We start from the raw sequence: 24,305 nt of genomic DNA, 5'->3' as shown, positions 1-24,305 counted from the left end.
ATGTGTACTAAAGTTCAACCATTTTTTTTTCTGCTCTCAGAACTGGGGTAGGAAGTCTGTAACATAGTGCTTCAAGAAGAGTTAGACAGCTACTTTAAAGAACAAGGGGAGACCAAGAATCTATACATTTTTGAGGAAGGGACAATGACATACAAGAATCATTATGATTGATCTGAAACAAAAATAACATTTCCCACTATATGATGTATTTGACTTTGTAAGTCTACTAAAAACAAAGTGTTTTTAAATCAGTAACATTTATTTCAGTTAAACTGAGACATGACTTCAAAGTTAATACAGGATAAAAGTTAACGGAATTTGTCAAAGAAAATACTACTAATACTTAATAAAATATGAATTGCACTTCCACTATATATATTACAGGCATATGTTTAGAAAAAAACATTTTGAATAGATTATGATGAAGGATACTGGCATGTAAAAATGACATTTTGACATAAACCAAAGCATTAGACTTTCCCGTCCTGGAAAGAATTTTTTCCCTTTTTTCAGTCAGTAGTTGTTAAAAAATCTTTTACACACACAAACACCCGCCCCCTTGTTCAATTTGCTGAGCAAAGTTTACATGTACAGCTTGAGAGAGACTTCTATACAAGCTAGAAAACCAACACATTTTTGCACAGTGAATTATAAACCATTGGCTTTCAAATAATATTTAATATAAACAACTTCTAAAACACAAAACTGATTTTTTTTTTTTTGCAAACAAACAAACAATAGGCTTTGATAAAACCATGTCTCTTAGGAATGTAAGATAAAACACTGCTGCACCTACCAATCATACCCCAAGCCAAAGGTCACTGAAGTCAACAGAAGTCCTTCCCTTGGTTTCAGTGAATTCTGGATGGATGTTAACTTGGAAGAACACATGTAAACAGAGCTAACACTTATTTTTAATGAACCTGCACCCTCTCGCAATCACCACCATGCCTAATTTCCAATTTCAATTTATTATTTAAAATTCTAGAAACAAGCCAAATAAAGGCTTGCAAATAAAGAATACATTTTAAGGAAGGATTCCTCCCCCCACCCCCCAGCAGAGATTTTGAGCTTATTTCCAAACACACATTTTATTGAATGATTATGATCTGGAATAAGTTTTCCCTGAGTGCTCTTTTTACTTGGTTAGAAAAATTAGAATGTGGTTTTCAAAATACTGCTTTATTGCAATTTCCTTTGAACAAACATGATTTTTTCCCAGGCAAGTTGTTCCATTCCGGTACTACTGGACCGTGCACTAAAACAAACATGGACCCTACTGCTCCAGTAGAACCATATCAGAACCATTCAGACAGGTCTAGAAACATATTTCCTGGCCCAGATCTACATAGGCAAGATGTCTCTTTCAAAAGGTACAGAACTTACACCACCTCTGCTAGCAAAGTTACAGTGGCACTGGTATCATTAAAGGAAGAAACTGCTTTACTATGCTTCTAAAGCCCAGACAACAAAAGGGAACGAAGAACTGTGTGATGCAGGAGAAGTGTCACGAGCAAAATGAGAATGAATGTTGTTTTCCATGCATTAAAGTTGAGAAAATGAATACCTCATGCAAGATGTAAAGTTATCATACCCTTAGTAGGTTCATTTCACATGAATTTTAGGGGTCTAATCCCCCTGGATGTTCACCTTAGCACGAATGGAAGTTGTGTGGACATGGGGAGGAAAGCCTAGGGGCCTGATTCTGATTTAACTTATAGCCTTGTCAATCAGAAGTAATTCCATGGACTTTAATAAAGTTACATCAGTCAAACCAGTGTAAGCAAGAAAGATCACCCCCAGACTCAGCCCAAGATGTATAATTCAAATCACAATACTAGATGATGCATTTAAAACATTACTGATTGCACTCATAATTCAGTAGTTTCTTCATTTTAAAATGTCTAGCAGTTAAAAGTGATGGTCTAGAGTAGTTTATAAGCACCACTCCTCAATAAGCAAGGATTTTCAAATATTTTAACTTTGCTGGTTTATAAAATGTTTTCTATGTAGCTTAACACAATAGCCTAAAAAAGCAACCTAAGAAACTGTATTTACAATTAAAATAAGTATTAGACCTTTCTGGATTTTGCATTCATTCATCATAGCAGAATAATTTACATGGCTTACAGTAATAAATAATAAATAAGTCACTTAAAAGCTTTTGGAGAATGCATTCTCTGTATTGGAGTACAGTACAGTTCCAGGAAGTAGCAATGATTCTGGCTAGGATTTCTTCCTGAGGTTCCTCAGGTTGGACGGCCTTGACCAAAGCGAGATTTAGACCTGGATTTAAAATAAATAGTACATACACATGTGGAGATACTTTTATCATGATACAGGATTAATTGTTGCGAATTATAATAGTCAGTTTGATAGTTCACTGTATGAAACCATTTTATGATTTTTGTCAAAATCCTAAACCCTAAACATTCAAGTACAACACAGAAGGGAGAAACAGTACATTATACTGTTATGCTCATTGTCCCTTTATACCATGGCATCTCTAGTCACCCATTTGTATCCTTGTATAAAAGATAAATATTTATCAGTGCTTGGCCATCAAATACCTGCTTTTCAGAGAAAGCCCCGCAGAAGTATCTTCATACATGTGCGTGCATGCAGATGCAAAAAGATTTACAGGGACTCCTTACAGGTTTCAGTATGAAATGAAATCATATCAATTTTCACTGCACACTAGGCATGCTCTGGCTCTGGTTAAGAAAGAGCTATCAGCAGATCCATTATAAAACTCTATTTCTAAGATTCACCACTTGACCACCAAGTAGTGAGTAGAACATTGGCCCCAGACTAAATGCTCACATACAAGGTGTCAGACTCTCAGTGATTTTTTTTTTCTGATCCTCATGTAATAAGGATGGGGCTTTGGAACAATGCCAAATCGGTAACTGATGTGGGAATTTTTGAAGTGGACAGAGAGATGACTAATAGATCTGTTTCAGAGTAGCAGCTGTGTTAGTCTGTATCCACAAAAAGAAAAGGGAGTACTTGTGGCACCTTAGAGACTAACATTTATTTCATGGAGCAGGTCCTCAAAGAATCAATCCTGAAGCACTTGCATGAGAGGAAAGTGATCAGGAACAGCCAGCATGGATTCACCAAGGGAAGGTCATGCCTGACTAATCTAATCGCCTTTTATGATGAGATTACTGGTTCTGTGGATGAAGGGAAAGCAGTGGATGTATTGTTTCTTGACTTTAGCAAAGCTTTTGACACGGTCTCCCACAGTATTCTTGTCAGCAAGTTAAGGAAGTATGGGCTGGATGAATGCACTATAAGGTGGGTAGAAAGCTGGCTAGATTGTCGGGCTCAACGGGTAGTGATCAATGGCTCCATGTCTAGTTGGCAGCCGGTATCAAGTGGAGTACCCCAAGGGTCGGTCCTGGGGCCGGTTTTGTTCAATATCTTCATAAATGATCTGGAGGATGGTGTGGATTGCACTCTCAGCAAATTTGCGGATGATACTAAACTGGGAGGAGTGGTAGATACGCTGGAGGGGAGGGATAGGATACAGAAGGACCTAGACAAATTGGAGGATTGGGCCAAAAGAAATCTGATGAGGTTCAATAAGGATAAGTGCAGGGTCCTGCACTTAGGACGGAAGAACCCAATGCACAGCTACAGACTAGGGACCGAATGGCTAGGCAGCAGTTCTGCGGAAAAGGACCTAGGGGTGACAGTGGACGAGAAGCTGGATATGAGTCAGCAGTGTGCCCTTGTTGCCAAGAAGGCCAATGGCATTTTGGGATGTATAAGTAGGGGCATAGCAAGCACTTCGAGGGACGTGATCGTTCCCCTCTATTCGACATTGGTGAGGCCTCATCTGGAGTACTGTGTCCAGTTTTGGGCCCCACACTTCAAGAAGGATGTGGATAAATTGGAGAGAGTCCAGCAAAGGGCAACAAAAATGATTAGGGGACTGGAACACATGAGTTATAAGGAGAGGCTGAGGGAGCTGGGATTGTTTAGCCTGCAGAAGAGAAGAATGAGGGGGGATTTGATAGCTGCTTTCAACTACCTGAAAGGGGGTTCCAAAGAGGATGGCTCTAAACTGTTCTCAATGGTAGCAGATGACAGAACAAGGAGTAATGGTCTCAAGTTGCAGTGGGGAAGGTTTAGATTGGATATTAGGAAAAACTTTTTCACTAAGAGGGTGGTGAAACACTGGAATGCGTTACCTAGGGAGGTGGTAGAATCTCCTTCGTTAGAGGTTTTTAAGGTCAGGCTTGACAAAGCCCTGGCTGGGATGATTTAACTGGGAATTGGTCCTGCTTCGAGCAGGGGGTTGGACTAGATGACCTTCTGGGGTCCCTTCCAACCCTGATATTCTATGATTCTATATTCTATGATTCTATTTGAGCATAAGCTTTCATGAGCTACAGCTCACTTCATCGGATGCAAGTGAGCTGTAGCTCACGAAAGCTTATGCTCAAATAAATTGGTTAGTCTCTAAGGTGCCACAAGCAGTCCTTTTCTTTTTATCTTAATTACTGTTTGTTCCCCAAGGAAATCCCAACTTGTCAAAGAGGACATGAAATTGTATAAAAGATCCTTGGGTCCTGATTCTGTCATCTCAGATCTGCTTAGGCTTCATGGGGAAAGTTTGAGTTGCAAGACTGAGGTTCCATTATGGTGGTACGCCCTGAATATGATATTTGGACATTGAACTATGATGTATGAACAATTTCTGAAAGAACTCTTTGCAACTACAAAGCTCACCATTTCTGCTATGAATCTGAATCTTAAGAATTGAACTCATGTCTGTATGTATATTGATCTTTTAACCATACTCTCACTCTTATTTTTTAATAAATTTTAGTTTAGTTAATAAGAAGTGGCTGTAGCATGTATTTGGTTAAGATCTGGAATAATCAATAACCTGCGAGGTAATGTGTACGAGCCTTTGGGATCGGTAGAACCTTTTCTTTTACACGATGAAATAGGATTTTCAGAAATCATCATGTTTGACTTAGGTACCTGGATGGAGGCCTGAGGCTGGATCACTTTAAGGGAACTGTGTTGTTTGGACTTCTGAGTAACCAGTAAGGTAATAAAGAAGCTGTTTTATGATGGCTTGGTAAATCCAAGTATTGGAATATTCACCGGCTTTTTGGGGATTATCTGCCCCATTCTTTGCAGTTCACCCTAATGGAGTCACCACAGCTGGCTCCCCACTAGGACTCTGGTCACAGAAGGCTTTTTAAAAAAAAAACGCCCCAAAATACACATCCTGCCTTTTACTGCCACTTAAACAACAACTTACCTTATGTTTTTCTCTGTGCTATTTTGTCGAGCATTGACTTGCGCTGAGGCTTTTATCTGAGCTTCAAGTCTAGAGTAAATGCCACCTGCATGCTGCAGTACAGGGAGATCAAATCATTTAGCTATTCCAGTAGAATCAGTGACTTTCTAAAAGTTATTAGTTTTTAGGTAACTGATTTATATTTGCAGAAGCAAGTCTTCCAAAAGGAGATGGCAAAGATCATATTGTATCCCTTCAGAGCCCCATTGTTAAGGCGCATGAGCCTGCAATCATGCACAGTAGCCATTGATCTGGCTCTGATTAAGAAAGAACCATAAAGACTTTGCATCTTGCTGTGCTCCCAGTGCCTGATACTTGGCCCCTCCAAACCCATCCTACTTCTTGGGTCAACAGGTTTTGAAGTAGTGACCTTTCGAAACTTTTTCTGACCAAGTGTTTTAGGGAAAAAAAAATCACTTTAAACTATTAAAACCTGATCAAAGTCATGTTAAAACTTAAGTCTTCCAGACACCTGAAAAAACCTAAATCTCATTTTCTGGTACTGAAAATGCATGAATTCAAGAGATCTGGCTAAAATATCAAGCTAATATGACCGTAATATAAAGTTTTACTTCTTTGCCTTCCTTTGACTTGACCCGGTCCAGGTCTCCCAATCTCATTTTTATTAGGTGACCTGTGATCTCACACATCCTTCGCTGATCTGCAAGTAATAAAAGAAATATCAATATTCTAAATATTCCTTACTACCAAGATGAAGAGCCATAAACATGAGGAAGGAGATTATGCATATATTACTAATAATCCACTATACAGAGAAATGAGTGGCTTTATTCTTGGCTCATGTGCAAAGCATGAGCAGCTATGATCCAAAGTAAGGTCCTGATTCTGCAGTGTAACGCAGCTTCAGTTGGGCTCCATGCAGGAGCAGGGACCTATCTACATCCATTGCACTGCCAGATCTAGGAGAATGGTTTTGAGGCAGCATAGATTTCTAAAAGAAATGGAAAAGCAAAGGAAACTCGGTAGTTTACTGAGACCACAACTTTCAACTCCATACAGTAGTGAGGAAAAGCAACACAGAACAGTATGATCTTACTTCTTTATAAACTAAGAGATTGGGAGAGAGGCATTCACAAAGCATACATATGGAGGCAATATCCATGTGATAAACAATTTATCACATACCCATGCAATTTATATGCCCAGGCAATTACCACACACTTATGACCACATCACCTGCCCCCTCATCTGTCTCTCTCTCTCCAGGACTTCGTTCTGACATTCCAAACAGCTGCCATTTAATACAAACTAAAAATACAAAACCACAGTTAAGGAACTTTTCCGTCTCCTGTCTGTAACTGTGGAACTTCCTCCCAAGTTTACTCCTGCCAGGGGACCCAGGCTATCCATTTGCATTAGTCAATCTCTCAGCATGTGAGGTGATGAATATTTTCTCTTTACCTTTTGTTACAGAGAGAAAATATTTTTCTCCTGTGGGAAAGAAGAGACTAGTGCTAATCTGATCCTGAGGTATCATTGCCTGGAGTGCCATCCTTGCTGCACCAACATTTTGTGAGTTCAAGAAGATTTTGAAGTCATTGTGTAGCATAAAGCGTGGCTGCAACTGAATTCTAGCACTTATCACAATTTTTGAACAGAATAATATATGCTATACATAAATATTAATCAGAGTACATGCGGAGATCCACTTTAGAGATATCATCTGCAATGTTTTTTTCATATTTCATGGAATCAAGTACAGAATATCTGGGCCAACATAAAATTCAATAGACATGAGTCACTACAGGACAGAACCTCAGCTTGTGTAAGTCAGCATAGGGCCATTCTATTACATGGAGCTGCAGAAATTTACATCAGGTGGGGATCAGACCCCAGGGGTGAGAGGAGAATATGACATCAATGCAACTATTGACTTCAGTGGAATTACTCAGTGTTTTACACTGTCATGACTGAGATCAGAATCATGCCTTCCTTCTATCATAAGCCTTTTGTTGCAAAGGATAATCTCTTTGCTCTTGCAAAGCTACATGGACAGATGAGACCCAAAATTCATGCATAGTTGCTAATATGACTGAATAAAATATCAATAGGCTTGCATTAGGAATGGCAGAAATTAAGTTCCAGACTTGAAATGGTGGTGTGGTTTACTATCGTTTCCAGGTTTTTTTGCAACTGTCAATAAGCATTTAAAAATTTAACCTAACCAAGTTTCATAATATACAGTTTTTTAGAGTCATAAAGGACACCCAGTTCTCCTCTCACTAACTCATCTTAGTTAGAAGTAACTCCAAACAAGTTTCAGAGTAGCAGCCGTGTTAGTCTGTATCCGCAAAAAGAACAGGAGTAGTTGTGGCACCTTAGAGACTAACAAATTTATTTGAGCATAAGCTTTTGTGGGCTACAGCTCACTTTATCAGATGCATAGAATGGAACATATAGTAAGAAGATATATACATGTATATACACACATATATACGTACATACACATACAGAGAACATGAAAAGGTGGAAGTAGCCATACCAACTGTAAGAGGCTAATTAATTAAGATGAGCTATTATCAGCAGGAGAAAAAAAAACTTTTGTAGTGATAATCCAGATGGCCCATTTAGACAGTTGACAAGAAGGTGTGAGGATACTTAACATGGGGAAATAGATTCAATATGTGTAATGACCCAGCCACTCCCACTCTCTATTCAAACCCAAGTTAATGGTATCTCGTTTGCATATTAATTCAAGCTCAGCAGTTTCTCATTGGGGTCTGTTTTTGAAGCTTTACCCGTTGCAAAATTGCCACCTTTAAATCTTTTACTGAGTAGCCAGAGAGGTTGCAGTGTTCTCCTACCGGTTTTTGAATGTTAGGATTCCTGATGTCAGATTTGTGTCCATTTATTCTTGCGTGTAGAGACTGTCCGGTTTGGCCAATCTACATGGCAGAGGGGCATTGCTGGCACATGATGGCATATATCACATTGGTAGATGTGCAGGTGAACGAGCCCATGATGGCGTGGCTAATTTGATTAGGTCCTATGATGGTGTCACTTGAATAAATATGTGGACAGAGTTGGCATCAGGCTTTGCTGCAAGGATAGGTTTCTGGGTTAGTGTTTTTCTTGCGTGGTGTGGTTGCTGGAGAGTATTTGCTTCAGGTTGGGGGGCTGTCTGTAAGCGAGGACTAGTCTGTCTCCCAAGATCTGTGAGAGTGAGGGATCATTTTTCAGGATAGGTTGGAGATCTTTGATGATGCATTGGAGAGGTTTTAGTTGGAGGCGGAAGGTGACAGCAAGTGACGTTCTGTTATTTTCTTTGTTGGGCCTGTCCTGCAGTAGGTGACTTCTGGGTACTCTTCTGGCTCTGTCAATCTGTTTCTTCACTTCAGCAGGTGGCTATTGTAGTTTTAAGAATGCTTGATAGAGATCTTGTAGGTGTTTGTCTCTGTCTGAGGGATTGGAGCAAATGCGGTGGTATCTTTAGAGCTTGGCTGTAGACAATGGATCGCGTGGTGCGTCCTGGATGGAAGTTGGAAGCATGTAGGTAAGTGTAGCGGTCAGTAGGTTTCTGGTATAGGGTGGTGTTTATATGACCATCGCTTATTAGCACAGTAGTGCCCAGGAAATGGACCGCTTGTGTGGATTGGTCTAGGCTGAGGTTGATGGTGGGATGGAAATGGTTGAAATCATGGTGGAATTCCTTAAGGGCTTCTTTGCCATGGGTCCAGATGATGAAGAGGTCATCAATATAGCACAAGTAGAATAGGGGCGTTAGGGGACAAGAGTTAAGGAAGTATTGTTCTAAGTCAGCCATAAAAATGTTGGCATACTGTGGGGCCATGCGGGTACCCATAGCAGTGCCGCTGACTTGATATTGTCCCCAAACGTGAAATAGTTGTGGGTGAGGACAAAGTCACAAAGGGCAGCCACCATGTTTGCCGTGACATTATCGGGGATACTGTTCCTGATAGCTTGTAGTCCATCTTTGTGTGGAATGTTGGTGTAGAGGGCTTCTATAGCCACAGTGGCCAGGACGATGTTTTCTGGAAGATCACCGATGGATTGTAGTTTCCTCAGGAAGTCAGTGGTGTCTCGAAGATAGCTGGGAGTGCTGATAGCGTAGGGCCTGAGGAGAGAGTCCACATAGCTAGACAATCCTGTTAGGGTGCCAATGTCTGATATGATGGGACGTCCAGAATTTCCAGGTTTATGGATCTTGGGTAGCAAACAGAATACCCCTGTTTGGGATTCTAGGTATGTGTCTGCACAGATCTGTTCCTGTGCTTTTTCAGGGAGTTTTTTAAGCAGATGGTATAGTTTCTTTTGGTAACCCTCAGTGGGATCAGAGGATAATGGGCTGTAGAATGTGGAGTTAGAGAGCTGCCTAGCAGCCTCTTGTTCATATTCCAACTTATTCATGATGACGACAGCACCTCCTTTGTCAGCCTTTTTGATTATGATGTCAGAGTTGTTCCTGAGGCTGTCGATGGCATTGTGTTCAGCACGGCTGAGGTTACGGGGCAAGTGATGCTGCTTTTCCACAATTTCAGCCCATGCACGTCGATGGAAGCAATTTTTGTAGAAGTCAATGTAGTTGTACCAGTATAAAACTAGTTTGAAATCACATTCAGCCTTGACATACCTAAGCAGAGTACTTTACTGAAATAGTTATGTAGTTGCATAACAGAATTCTATTTTTTCCTCTAACATTATGAAAGCTAAACTAATGAAATCTTACCATCTTCTCTTTGAGCATCTTGGTTGAATCTCAGTGATCTAGAAGCATCCCACTTATTCTGCTGCATACTCACACTGGTAACAAGAGACAAACAAAAGTGTTGTCAGTAGTATTTTGCTAAGCAGGATGTTTCACCCAGGACTTGGAGAAATACTTACATGAATGGAGATGCATCTCGAGAATTTGACTGTCAAAAAACAGAAAAATGCATTAGTGAATACATTTAAGACTAGCTGCAAAAATTAAAGAAAAATTCCTCATTGGACTGAGTTGAACAGTCCATTTCACAACTTAGATTTACCTTCTCCATTGGTTTCTCCTTTTTTTGAACACTAGGTGAAGAAACTTGTTTCTTTGGATGTTTGATTAACTTCTTTGGCTTCTCTTTTCTCCCTGTTAATTAAAACACTATTTAGTAGCAAACAATTCTCAATATTTAAAATATTTAAATCACACTGGCTGCGCATAGTGACTTCCACATTCCTGCACACATATGAGTCAGTGACTTGGATATTCTCCCTCCTTGGTAAAGCTATGGGGTGGATAATGATAAAATGGGACCAACATCCACAAAGCACAAAGGCAAAACCCACTCACATGCTTCCCCTAAGAAAGCTGAAGCTTACAGTACAAAGAAATTATATGTAATATATACACTTCCTATTGTAAATATAATGTAAACATGCATACACTGAATACATCCCTAAGAATGCAAGTAGGGACCAAAAGTCTTGATGACATCATCAGAATGCTTTTTGAAGTTTTCACTGTGGACATTCTCTGCGCTGTGCAGACTGATTGCTCCAGCCCCTTATGTCCCCTTTCCTTCCTTTGTGTTTCCATCTAGTTAATTCCCTCTTATCATAACCCACCAAAAGGATTTAAACAACATAAGAAAACCATGGTCCTAAATACGCCATCTACCAGGCATCACACTCTTCACTCTGCTTGTATGTTATATTCCTTTTCCCACCCTTTGTCTTGTCTATTTAGATTGTTTACTCTTTGGGGAAGGAACTATCTTTTATTCTATGTTTGTATGGAGTCTAGTACAACAGGGCACCAATCTCAATTGGCCCTTAGGCAACACTATAATAAGCATGATCAACACACACCTCACTAATTTGCACTAATGTCTGGAAGATCCATTGCAAGTTGAAGAATTTTGTGAATTAGTTGAATAAGTGAATGATCAAAAAAGTCACAAGGGTAGTATCTCACAAAATGTAATTTGGTATTTTTTCCTGACATGTAATTTAGTTTTAACTAACACTTCATTGTTCACTAGCAAACATTCTACTATGTGATTTGTAAAAATCTTACTAGTGCACTCTAGAATTTTTGCTTAATGGATTACCCGTTTCCTGATTGAGAATTAGCAAGGTTCTGTTTGAGAGAATGTATTATTACACACACACAATATATATATAAAATATCAAACAACTGAATTTTACAAGAGGTCTGCATCATTTTTACATTAAAACATCACTCACTACATCTCCCTTGTTTTGGGATTTTCTTCCCTCCCTATCCTCCATTTAAATTTCTCTCTCTCTACTTTTCTTCTGTTGTATATGTTGGCTATTTTCTCCATGTGTCTTTTTCAGTTGCTTTTCCTTATACAATATAATACTCTACCTTGTTTAGTTTCCTCTTCTCCGAGGACATCACTTCTTAAGAAGCACTTTTCTGATTTTACCTCTCTCTATCCACGTCAACACACCAGTCTCCATCCTCCTCTCTACCCCCACCCTCACCACTCAAAGAACAGCAGAAAGTTCTTGGCCCTAAGAGCCCTCCCTCCTCTTTCCCAAAATCCTCAGTCTTCCACCCACCCAATTTGAAATCAAGGCCCTTCTTCACATCCTATCTGTTGTGATGGAAACTAAGAGCCACATGCTTCTTCATGCCTTCCTCTGGATTTCCTGTCTTGTCTCCTGCTTGGGTGGCCAGGAGAGTGGTCAGTCCTGCAGCACTTACTTCCTGCAGGCCATGGTAGGCCTTTGTATGTCTGAGTCAGACTGTGCAAGTCAGGGGGAAGAATCAGTGCAATCTTAGGAGAACTGAGGCAGCCTGCCTTTCACTTCTGGTCCTTACAACAGAAGATCAATAAACAGTGTGTGCGGATAAAGGAGTGGGACTCTGCAAATGACACAGCTACATGGCTAGTAACCTGAGGTCCCACTTCTGTAACATTAATTTAGGAGGTGACAGGAGGGATAAAACAGCTCTGATAGCAACCCTTCCAGGGAAGGGAATAGACCATACAGAATATAGCTTTAATCTGTCTCACTGGTATGAGAACATTGGATATGTGTACTTTCCCATTTGTGAGCGTTTACTGCTGGAGCTGATGAATAGAAGAATATAGGTAAATCTGTGTATTTAATACATGTCTCAGAGAAAAAAATAAAAATATAAATTCAAGTGAGACATTTTGTGATAGGGTTTATTTTATTTATTTCTAATTGAAGTTCTTTTACAAAAAAGAAAACTTCTGCCTTGTATTCTAATCCCTAATTACCAAGAAAAGATAAGAGACAGATAATTGTACCTGGTTTCTTGTAGACTTCCTCTTCGTCCCCCACTTCATCCTCAGTGACCTCTGAGCCAGTGGTATACTCCTCCTCTTCTGATAGTAATGACTGTTGTTTCTAAGCAACATGAATAAAGTACCAAAAAGGGTCACTATCTCCTCAAACGCTACAGGTTTTCCATATCATTAAGTTTTTTGTTGCAGATAAACAAGGCTGAGTGCCAGCTATTTTTGTTTAACTAGGCTTCCTTGCCTATGTGTTTTACATGTACTGGGTTCTGACCTTAGTCTCGAAGACAGGGAGAACAGCAACAATGCAACCTGCTCTGCCCTGGGGTGAGCATCCCTGGTGTGAAGCTGCTCAATGGATGCAAGGTTGTGTTGGATAAGTTGCACTGGCCTGTGCCAATATAGGTGATTCAAAATAAGCATGTTTGACCGTCACCATAGAGGCAAATGGCAGAAGGTACCCACACTCCTCATTTCATTAGGTTATATTATCTTCTCTGTATTTTGCAATCAAAGCACTCTGTGGCAGTGACCTTCTGTACTATGTTTGTACAGTGCCCAGCATAGCTGAGCTACTGTAAGACAAATTAATAAGCGAGATGCAATGTTGCTTTCACTAATTTGTGTACACATATGCACCACACATGAAAAGAGGTACTCATCAAGCACCACACACTGTGCTCCTGTATGGAGCTATATACATTGTTTTTATATGTTGGGCCAGATCCTCAGCTCTGAGACAGACTTTTGCACTAATGGAGCAATACAAAGGGGCCCCAAAAATAGCTTAATCAGATTCCAACCAACTCTCCTAGCATATCCAACTCTATGCCACCCCCTTTACAACATACTGGGGTGTGACTGGAGCATTGCTGCTTTCTGGCTTGGCAGCAGTGCAGGATTGAGCTCATCAGCCTACATTTCCAAGAATGACTAGTGATTCTGGGTACCCCATCTGATGCACTTTAAAAAGCCCTCCTTTTTGGAGGGTGGGTGCTCAGTACTTTCTGAAAAATCAGGCCCCTATAAAGATGTCTCAAGCAGGGCACCCCAAGTCATTAGTCATTTTTGAAAGTTTAGGCCATTGTTCTCAGCACAATGCAGCGTGGAAGACTGATGTTTGTCTGTTATTTATAAAGTGATTTAAAATAAGAACATTTTAATTCTTTTAAAATTAGTCCATAACAAACCCTGCTCCTCTGTGGAATAAAAAGAAAATATATATTGTTTTCCTTTTTTTAAAAAAAGAGTACTCTTATTGTAGTTAGCAAGTTTGCTGTAGGAACTTATTTTGGAACATCAATCTCAGAATCCGCTGTCTAGGACAATGAATAGTAAAGGAAATGCAGCAATAGGAAGGAAGAAAAATATATAGGACTGCAGCTGCCTAAAGATTTCATTGTAACATTTGAAAAAAAAAATTAAAGGAATTTTTAAAGATATTGATTAAATTAATGTTTAACCTCCAGATCTGCTACACTTATAAAGCAACAATTACTATAGCATCTCCACATATATAATGTTTAGAGCTTACACTGAAAATGCATTATCCTATAATTTAAAAATTAAAGCAGATATAGAAAAAATGGCAGTGACATCAAGGTTATTTGTTAACATAAAAGAGCAACAACATTTTTAAACACATTAAAATTTAAAGCAGGATGAACTAGTTATTTTACTAACCAGCTGAAGAGTCCAGTTTTTCAGAGAAAGAAACTAGATACAAAAGGCAGAGAGGTGGTCAAGTTAATATACACTGTGAAACAAAATAAGAGATTCAAATGGATTTATAAAAAACAATGGAGTATTGGTTTGAGCATTGGCCTGCTAAACCCAGGGTTGTGAGTTCAATCCTTGAGGGGGCCATTTGGGATCTGGGGCAAAAATTGGGGATTGGTCTTGCTTTGAGCAGGGGGTTGGACTAGATGACCTCCTGAGGTCCCTTCCAACCCTGATATTCTATGATTCTATGATTTGTTCAAGTAAACTACATCCTGGATTCTGCAAGGAGTAGCCCCATTGAAATTTTACTCAAGTGTGTAAAGTTAAGCATGTGCATAAATCTGAATTAGTATTCAATTAAATCTAGACATAGTAAATTAAAAGTCTTAGGTAAATCACTTTAGAATTTGCTTTAATACCTAAAACTATGTAGCCAGTAATAAACACTTATATTATGGTAGCAACAACCCAAGTTAACCACAAGATTCTGTCTAGGCCAGCATTTGCAAATATTTGTAGTTTTCTCTAGGCTGAGTCTTACTGCTACTGGCAGTTTCAGGCCAACTGTCTGGAACTGCTGTGTTACTCAGAAGTTATGGACTACAGTGCATGAAGACTGCAAAAATACAACAGACTGCAGAGGTTCTCTTTATACCATGGTTAGCATTATTAATGATCTATCCCAACTTGACTTAAAGTGCACTGGTGTAATGTGGGAGTGGATTCATTGGTAGGGAAGACCTGGGTTGTGTGTTACTGGGGGAAATAATCTAGTGTATCAACAGAAGAATGGACCAATGACCTTGGTATCTGTTTGCCCTTGGAAAAGGCTGTTTACACAATAAGAGGCTCTTCTGGGGACTTAAGAAAATACACAAGTCTTATATGGGGGTTTTAACATGTACCATTGGCACTGAAGTACTCAGTAGTTTACAAAATATCAGCTGTGTGCTTTGTGACAAGCAAGATTAGGAGGAGTTTAGAATGGTAATTAAGTATTTTATCTATTTTAAGTGTTATGCTTAATATGGGTCTTAAAATTTTTTGTTGATGTTCAATGCAATTTCCAATAAATGTAAATAAAACAAACAAACAAAAAAAATACAGGCAGACCAAACAGGGAAAGGAAGTCTAAAGCTAAGAGGCCTTAATGGTGAATGCCCTGCCAGCAGTCCCACCTCATTTAATAATACATACCTAGCTCTTATATAGCACTTTTCATCAGTAGATCTCAAAGCACTTTACAAGGTTTAAAGTGAGGGGCTTCAACTTGAGGAACTCTTCTGATCTCAAATGTGACATGAGACATGGCAGCCTCTCAAGTACCCAGATTTCAATTCACTTAGCGTTATACATACCACTTTGAGCACACTGAGGAGAAGAGAGCACTTGTGTAACAGGATCTCTACATGATTCACTTCTTAAGAGGATTGTGGGGTTCCTAACTAGCTTCAGTTTCTGAATGGTCTGTGTGTAGATGTGTGGGCATTAATTAATTCTAACAGCTTTTGTTTAAAATAAATAAATAAAAATAAAAACCTCCCTGCTCCCCACTAAACCCATAAATTAGCGGATAATGTCCCTGAAACCTAGGTTTTAGATTAACTAGGTTTATAAAGTTATAATATATAAACTTTTATATATTATAGGGTTTTTTGTTATTTTTAAGACAGCAGTAGGGCTCTTGATTGGATGCGTTTTCTAAGCGTCCACTACAATCATTAATAGAGAGAGACAAAACAACAAAACAAAAGCAGCAATTACTCACAGCATTGATTTCTCCAGTTTTTGGGTCCCACAGTGTATTTGGTTCTAACAGCACATCACATTCAATTCCTCTCTCATCACACAGCCCAATTCCAGAATCACTACAAGGAAGAAATGTTCATGAAGTATAAGACAATGATAGTTTTTCTATTTTACAAATCTTAGAATCTGACCTTTTTTCCTCCCCATTGTGCTATGGATAATCTGCAGAACAGCTACATGGCTAGTGTATTGGGAAGTACCTATATGAAAATATGAATAGAAGCAAGATTGAACTGTTACAAAGACAGAATTGCTTCAAGCATCTGCTTCAAATGCAACAGATAGCAACATTTCTGTTTCTTGTCCCAATTTCTAATTAAAATACTGGAAATATATTAGTTAACTTTTAAAAATTCCACTACATTGTCCGTTTAGAAGAGGGGAAAAAATCAAATGTAAATTTACTCAAGTGCTAATGTCAAATGTTAAGTAATTTCAGTAGCTTTAATTCAGTTCTCACCTATTCTGATCTTTAGAAAAAGGAACAACAACATCATCTCTATGCTGAAGCAGATCATTCAATATTTTAGTAGTTTGATATGGCAGAGTATCCCCACCTTCACCTCCAGCCGGTAAACCGATCACATGATCCCGCACTTTACAGCCCTGTCATAAAAGCGAGAGACTATGTTAGATATACTGGTTTACGACAAAAACTACTTTCACTAAGTACTGCACCGAGGGATTCCATATTCTAAGAACTATTTAACAGTCCCCAGCACTAGGCACCTTCCTCAGGACACAGAGCTATATACAACTCACTGTGTGTTTCAATTGATGGGCCTGACCCTACTCCAACTAAAGTTAAATGGGAACTTAGTTTTTAAACTCCCTGAGAAGCACAACTTGTTCCAAGAGGATAGTTCCTTTTGTGCTTACTGGCCCATTCTTTAAAGAATACCCTTTCATATCCAATTTCAGCATTAAGTATCTATAGGCCTGTTTTATGTGGTGGCAAATGGCATAAAGGACATATGTGCCCCATTATTCCAGCCACCTGAATCACAGCAGGTAGCAGCGCAGGAAGGGAAAGCAGCTCTGGAGAGCCTCCAGATCCCGCACTCCACATGCAGGTTCGGGGAGAGACTTCGCTCCCCAACACGCCTGCCAGGGAATGTACGATACACTGTGAACAGACTCAGTATATTGCACTCCCCCCAGAGCAGCAGAGAGGCCAGAAGGTCCGCAAAGAGTCAATCTCCCTCCTAGGCCACTGCCCCTGACATCAGTGAGGATCTTTACATCATGATCCAGCTCTAAGCTGAATCATTGCTAAAAGTGTAACATTAAAGTAGTACCTTTGGAAGTGGAGTAGGATCAAATCGAAGAATTTTTTGGTTACAGCAGGGATATATTCCAGTGCCAGTTGTACCCAATGAGCTTGCCACACCAGGATAAAGAACTGGCTGGGTATGGTACTGGCAGTGAGAAAATTCGGTACATAGGAAAGACTATATATACATTTAAAAAAAAAAAAAAAAAGAGTCACGTTGCCTGTTAAAGTCAGAATTTTGGAGTACATTAGATATAGATCAATTATTTACCTCTCGCAGACAGCTATGAGCTGCATATTCAAACCTGGTCAGAGATTAGTCCTAATTTAGTCATACTGTTTTCATTTAAACTTCAGATATTCCAGTACAAGCTCATTTCCCATTTTTTTCTGGCTACCTGAATTGTATTTGGGTGGGGCACAAAGAAGGAGCTTAAAAAGTTAGGGAGCAGCTGTTGCTCCGTAGTTTTTATAACAAATCACATTATGTTTCCCACTCTATAAGCTACACACACAAAAAAAGTCTTACTGGTCTCAAAATTGATAGATCAAATCTGGGGAAGAGGAAGGTATTTTTCTACCAAAATGAGGCCCTCTAGAAAAAGAGTTCTTAATTATGAGTTAAAGCACAACCCCTCTCCATCCACCCATAAAATTATTATGTTGGTTTTGTTCCCATGCTGCCACAAAACAAGTGAGTGAAAACAATAATACCCACTTGATTACATCTTGAACAACTCAGCCAATTGATAGTCCCCCAGAGGCGCCAGTACACATCTCGCCAAGATTTTAATTCCTCATAAAGACTGATCAAATACTCATGGACTTCCCAAGTTTTATCTCTGTAATAAAAGATGCACAGTCAGGCTGCACATTATATTGTGAAGAGTTTTTAGTCCTATATTTGTATCAATGAAGTTTGGAGAGAAAAACAAAAAGCAAGAAGAACAACAACACACCTTCACAGAAGAGCTACCATAGCAAGAACATGTTGTAGGACAATCAGCATTAAATTCAGACATCATGAAGCATCCCAAACTATTACCTAGTGCCAAGGGCATAAGTTAATATAAGAACAATTTCAGGACACTGCAACTCAGAGACATCAGACATTGCCACCGCCCACCTCAAGCTATGAAAGTCATAAGAACTAGAAATGATATAAAACTATCAAGTTAGTGCAAGAGCTGTCCGATGGTTAGTAGCAAAGTAAGAGACATACAAATAGTCTCTGTAGATCTCTTGCTCTCTGGGCTAGTGAGCATCTTCTTTGGTATCTAGTGGCAGGGTGGAATTGTATCATTCAAATGTTTGGAGGATAGAGGGAGTAGAAAAAAAAAACACACAAAGGTTGAGGGATATTTTAACTCCTTTGCCATTAGCCTCAGCTGATGTGGAACACATCCATGTTATTTTAAATACTGCCATTTCATTCCACTCTCTGCACTTCAAATGGCAAAGGAACTGGTTCCCAGGACAACACTGGAAGTGCATTTGTTCCTAGATACCAGGGCACAATAGGCAGCAATGAAATGGTTACGTAAAAATTGTAAAGTTAGATGATTTCTTGATCAATGTGTACTTTTGAAGCTTTTTTTTAAAAAATAGTTTTTAAAACTAGACTTGACTTAACTAGACTATACACTGTTCTAGACTTAATTTCCTCCCACTGAAAAATGAGAGAGACTGACTTTCTTTTAAACCCCAGAAAAAAAAGAGTATTTAGCAGTGAGGCAATCTGGTCTGTGAAAGATAAAATATGTTTTTTTTCCACCTTCACCCACTAACTTCATCTTGCCTTGGTTAGACTGTAAAATCTTGAGGGCAAGGGCCAAATTTTACTCTGTATTTGTACAAAGGCAAGCATAATGGGTACTGACACTTAGTGTCACCTCCACACCTATTTTTGTGTAATTGTGCTGCTATGGACATGCTAGCATTAGAGCTACTTCTAGTCACCATTAAGCTTAAATTAAGTGCAAGAAAGGACAAATTAACTGTGCCTAGGAAGGCAGCCATAAAATAATACAAGGTAAATGCTCAGAACTTAGAACTTAATATATATATATATATATATATATATAAAGTTCTGAGCATTTACCTTGTATGTATGTACACACACACACACACACACATTATGCTTGCCTTTGTACAAATACAGAGTAAAAGTTGGCCCTTGCCCTCAAGATTTCACAGTCTAACCAAGGCAGGATGAAGCTAGTGGGTGAAGGTGGATAAAAAATATATTTTATCTTTCACAGACCAGATTGCCTCACTGCTAAATACTCTCTTTTGGGTTTTAAAAGAAAGTCTCTCTCTCTCATATTTTTCAGTGCGGGGAAATTAAGTCCTAGAACACTGTATAGTCTAGTAATATATATGTTACACACAAACACAAGGAATTATGTAGCATCAACATATATGTATAAGAATGTAACTACGGTAACATAAGGAAGGTATTTAAAATTGGCTAATACACAATATTCTTAGACTGTCAGGATAAGGCTATGGCCCCAGCTGCCACTTTAGAGACTGCAAGGTGGAACCTACTTCACTGCTCTAGTCATCAGTAAGATGGTTCTTTGGATAGAAACCTCTCCCTGTTATTGGAATAACTGACAGGAGATAATATTCAGTTAATGCATATTATTTTGAGGGCTGACACTGAACTACTGTTAGGCTGATTTTAGTCCATCAGATCTGATGAAAAATGATGGAAATTAAATTAGCAACAGTAAAACTCTAGAGTATGCAGGCCCTCATTAAGCAGAGGCAGGGAAATCCAGCTACATAGGACCATGCCTGGACTAAAACAAAAACCAAGATAATACTTGTGGTGAGAAACTAGCCATAACACAAAGGAGAAGTTTGGAAAGCCTCTGACAAAAACATCTTAACCACTGAAGTTTATTTTTATTTGTTCTGAAACTAGTTGGGTGTTTGATTTGACATCTTCAGATTCGAGACACAGTCAATCCAGATTTCAGAGTAGCAGCCGTGTTAGTCTGTATTCACAAAAAGAAAAGGAGTACTTGTGGCACCTTAGAGACGAACAAATTTATTTGAGCATAAGCTTTCGTGAGCTACAGCTCACTTATCCGATGAAGTGAGCTGTAGCTCACGAAAGCTTATGCTCAAATAAATTTGTTCGTCTCTAAGGTGCCACAAGTCCTCCTTTTCTTTTTGCGAATACAGACCCTATAGTTCAGAGTGTGGCACCATCACTCTAACAACTCATTTTGAAATGTAGCCCTTAATTCCATTTGTCTTTGGCTAAACATATTTTCAAGTCCTTAGGATGATTAAGTGATTAGCTCTGAATATTTTACATTTTAAAAGGTTAACCCAGCAAAAACTCCCAGTGATTTCAATTGAGGTCTTGATGGATTAACAATAGTATTGTGGAATAAATTGCCAAGTACAACAGACTCAGACTTTACGGTCCAAAGGATACCATTGTGATCATCTAGTCTGACCTCCTGCACATTGCAGGCCACAGAACCTCACCCACCCACCCACTCTTGAAATAGTGCCTTAATCGCTGACTGACTTACTGAATTCCTCAAATCATAGTTTAAACTTTAGAGACTTAAAGTTACAGAGAATTCACAATTTACACTAGTTTAAACCTGCAAGTGACTCGTGCCCCAGACTGCAGAGGAAGGTGAAAACCCCCCAGAGTCTTTGCCACGCTGACCTGGAGGAAATATGGGGGGACCACTTAGACTGAGCATGTGGAGAAGACCCACTGGGCAGATACTACAGAGAATTCTTTCCCAGGTAACTCAGAGCCCTCCCTGTTTAGTATCGTGCCTTGTAGAAAGGTACTAACACTTCCCTGTCTCTCCTGGAAATACCTCACCTGATGCCTCCTAAGACTGCATGAGCCTTTTTCACTGCCGCATTACATTAGCAGTTCATAGTCATCCTCTGATCAACCAATACCCCCAGGTCTCTCTCTTCCTCTGTCACTTCCAACTGATAAGTCCTCCGCTTACAGCAAAAATTCTTGTGGTTAAGTCCCTAAATGCATGACTTTGCACTATTAATTTTCATCCCATTTCTATCACTCCAGTTGACAAGGTCATCCAGATCTTCTTGTATATTCCAGTCCTCCTCCATATTGGCTACACCTCCCAACTTTGTGTCATCTGCAAATTTTATTAGCACACTCCTGCTTTTTGTGCCAAGGTCAGTAATAAAAATATTGAATAAGCCTAGTCCCAAGACTGATCCCTGAGGAACTCCACTAGTAACCTCCCTCCAGCCCGACAGTTCACCTTTCAGTATGGCCCGTTGTAGTCTCCCCTTTAACCAGTTCCTTTTCCACCTTTCAATTATCATATTAATAAACCCCATCTTCTCCAATTTAATTAATAATTTCCCATGTGGAACTGTATCAAATGCCTTATTGAAATCCAGGTAGATTAGATCTACTGCATTGCCTTTGTCTAAAAAAATCAGTTATCTCAAAGAAGGAGATCAGGTTGGTCTGGCACGATTTATCTTTTGGAAAAACCCTGTTGTATTTTATCCCAATTACCATTCACCTCCATGTCCTTAAAAAGAACAGGAGGACTTGTGGCACCTTAGAGACTAACAAATTTATTTGAGCATAAGCTTTCGTGAGCTACAGCTCACTTTATCGGATGCATGCCCTTAACCACCTTCTCTTTCAAAATTTGTTCCAACACGTTGCATACAATTGAGGTCAAACTAACATCATAACCTTCCATTTGTAGGAGCCTAAGAAAGGCAACAAGAATTAAAAAACAAAAAATTGTTCAGGTGATTTGTGGGTTAATCCTACAATTTATAAATTTTGTATTGGATGGAGTACAGTAGAACCTCAGTGTCACGAACACCAGACTTACAAACTGACCGGTCAACCACATACCTCATTTGGAGCTGAAAGAACACAATCAGTTAGCAGCAGACACCCCTCACCCCCAAAAAGCAAACACAGTACAGCACTGCGTTAAAGTACTAAAAAGAAAAGAAAAGGAAAGCAGCATTTTTCTTCTGCATAGTAAAGACTGAAATCTGTATTGAGTCAAGGTTCAGTTGTAAATTTTCTAAAAGAACAACCCCAACATTTTGTTCAAAGTTACGAACATTTCAGGAGTTATGAACAACCTCCATTCCTGAGATGTTCATAACTTTGAGGTTCTACTGTATTTGTTAACTTTCTAAATACATAGTATTTGTAAACATACTTAACAGGATATATGTATACAGAAAAAGTTATGTTTTCAATGCATGAAGCACCTTATATGAACATAAATAATATTTCCATGTTGATCTATGTTGATTTTTCCTGGAACACAAGGGACTCTTCTTTCTGTTTCTTTAGTTAAAAGCTTCTTACATAAACAGCATCTACAAAAAATTGAAACATAAAATGAAATACAACAGTATGAGTGGCACTTTGGAATGCACATGTAGCCTACATAAATGAAGAAAGGAAGAAAGAAAAGAACATTACTACACCTGTACAATGTAGCTGCATTTCCCCGAGAATCTGGATTCTGGTAATCTGGATCAAACAGTCTCTCAATCTTCTTGCAGAAAAGTTTACTGTTGATAAACAGCCACTATTTATAAAAATTTGCTTAGAACTAAACTTTGCTTTGTTTGCAGTTAATCAATAATTACATTCTGCTACTTCAAAATGAGATGGTTTTAAGATGTTAGTTTCAAGATTTGACTTTTGTGAAGTTACACAATTTTCCTGTAAGAAATACAATGTGGAAAACTTGTTTCCAGCGTGGACATCTGCCATCTTTATATACATTTGTCTATAGAAGTCTTGGGCTGTGCTTTTTTAAAGTGGCCAAAAAGGACCTGATCCTACACTCAATTAATTAATTACAACAGTCCTGCCTTTATAAACATATTTAAGCCTATTACTTCAGTAAACCAAGCATTACGATTCTTGGTACCTATTCTGGACTATTAAATCTCCACCTTCCCCACCAACACTTAGCCCTCCCATTTCTCTCTTTGTGGAGTCCTGTAAAGAGACTACTACCTCCTCTTTCTCAAGAATAAACAGACAGACATGTAACTTGTTACTATCTTGACCCACTGATAGGTGGAACGGGGCACCAAGTTTTTCCTTCCCCCATTTCTAAATCTATTGAAGCTATCACCAAGGTAGTTTCAACTACTGAAAAAAACATCTTCCAACTTCGCTTGCTACCACTAACATTTTTATTTTGTTTTTATTTATTTTTATAAAATAAAAAATGCCTATATAAAGCTCTAGGTGCCCTAACACAAAACCTGCAGCAACATTAAAATAGTTATTCAAAAAAGGAACTCTGCCAGCCCGCCATCTACAAAAAGAGCTCCTTTCCACCCTATCATTCTGGAAAGCACACTCAGCCCTCCCAAAAAACCCTATTGAACCCACATATTAGCTCATCATCGGTCATCATAACATCTCCACTTAATATCTCTCTGATGGATTTGGAATTGTTGCCCTCAACCCATTTCCCAAATAAACTTTACATTCTTTGTAAGGCTCTGGAGTAAGTAGTTTCCTCTTGCCTCTTTTCTACTTTCAGCACCACCTCTTGGACGGTTTTCAACTTGCTCAAGAATTAGATAACTGAAGAGTTAATGACTTAGGGTAAAATTTTCAAAAGCTCTTAAGTGACTTGGGAGCCAAAGCGACCAAGTCCTACTGACTTCAAAAGCACTTAGGACCCTCATGCCACACCTACACTACGAGCTTTGATTCCCCTGTTCATGTATACATACTTGTATAGTTCTCATCAAGCTAGCCTGAGTATAAATAGCAGCGTAGCTGTGGTAACATGGATAGTGGCAGCAGAGCAAACACGAACCCCCCCTGAAGCTGGAGGGTACACAAGCAGGGAAATAACACCTCTAGCTTGCAGCGTAGGTGCAGTCTAAGTCT

At 39.1% G+C, this 24,305-nt stretch overlaps 1 protein-coding gene across 7 annotated transcripts in view; it reads right to left on the bottom strand.

Moving 5' to 3' along the window:
- Positions 1–327: 327 nt before the first annotated feature.
- The window catches only part of SANBR (SANT and BTB domain regulator of CSR), a 48,161-nt gene continuing 24,183 nt past the window's right edge, over positions 328–24,305 (bottom strand). The window contains exons 8-21 of one of the 7 annotated variants that reach the window (XM_084622268.1): positions 22,871–22,957; positions 22,649–22,759; positions 18,099–18,222; positions 17,406–17,558; positions 16,568–16,713; positions 16,067–16,166; positions 14,260–14,292; positions 12,586–12,685; positions 10,333–10,424; positions 10,190–10,218; positions 10,032–10,105; positions 5,896–5,984; positions 5,285–5,376; positions 2,113–2,286 (exon numbers count right to left, since the gene is read on the bottom strand). In XM_084622268.1, the coding sequence (XP_084478394.1) occupies positions 2,250–2,286; positions 5,285–5,376; positions 5,896–5,984; positions 10,032–10,105; positions 10,190–10,218; positions 10,333–10,424; positions 12,586–12,685; positions 14,260–14,292; positions 16,067–16,166; positions 16,568–16,713; positions 17,406–17,558; positions 18,099–18,222; positions 22,649–22,759; positions 22,871–22,957 (1,267 nt within the window). In that variant the 3' untranslated portion in view covers positions 2,113–2,249. Of the gene's footprint in view, positions 2,287–5,284; positions 5,377–5,895; positions 5,985–6,016; positions 9,824–10,031; positions 10,106–10,189; positions 10,219–10,332; positions 10,425–12,585; positions 12,686–14,259; positions 14,293–16,066; positions 16,167–16,567; positions 16,714–17,405; positions 17,559–18,098; positions 18,223–22,648; positions 22,958–24,305 lie in introns of those variants that run through there. The other 6 variants (XM_084622267.1, XM_084622271.1, XM_084622270.1 and 3 more) reach the window with 6 other exon arrangements.

Source organism: Lepidochelys olivacea, assembly GCF_965140295.1.
Source record: "Lepidochelys olivacea isolate rLepOli2 genome assembly, chromosome: 3".
Lineage (NCBI taxonomy): Eukaryota > Metazoa > Chordata > Testudines > Cheloniidae > Lepidochelys > Lepidochelys olivacea.
Note: the sequence above shows the minus strand (reverse complement) of the source record. Positions and strands in the feature narration are given on the sequence as shown.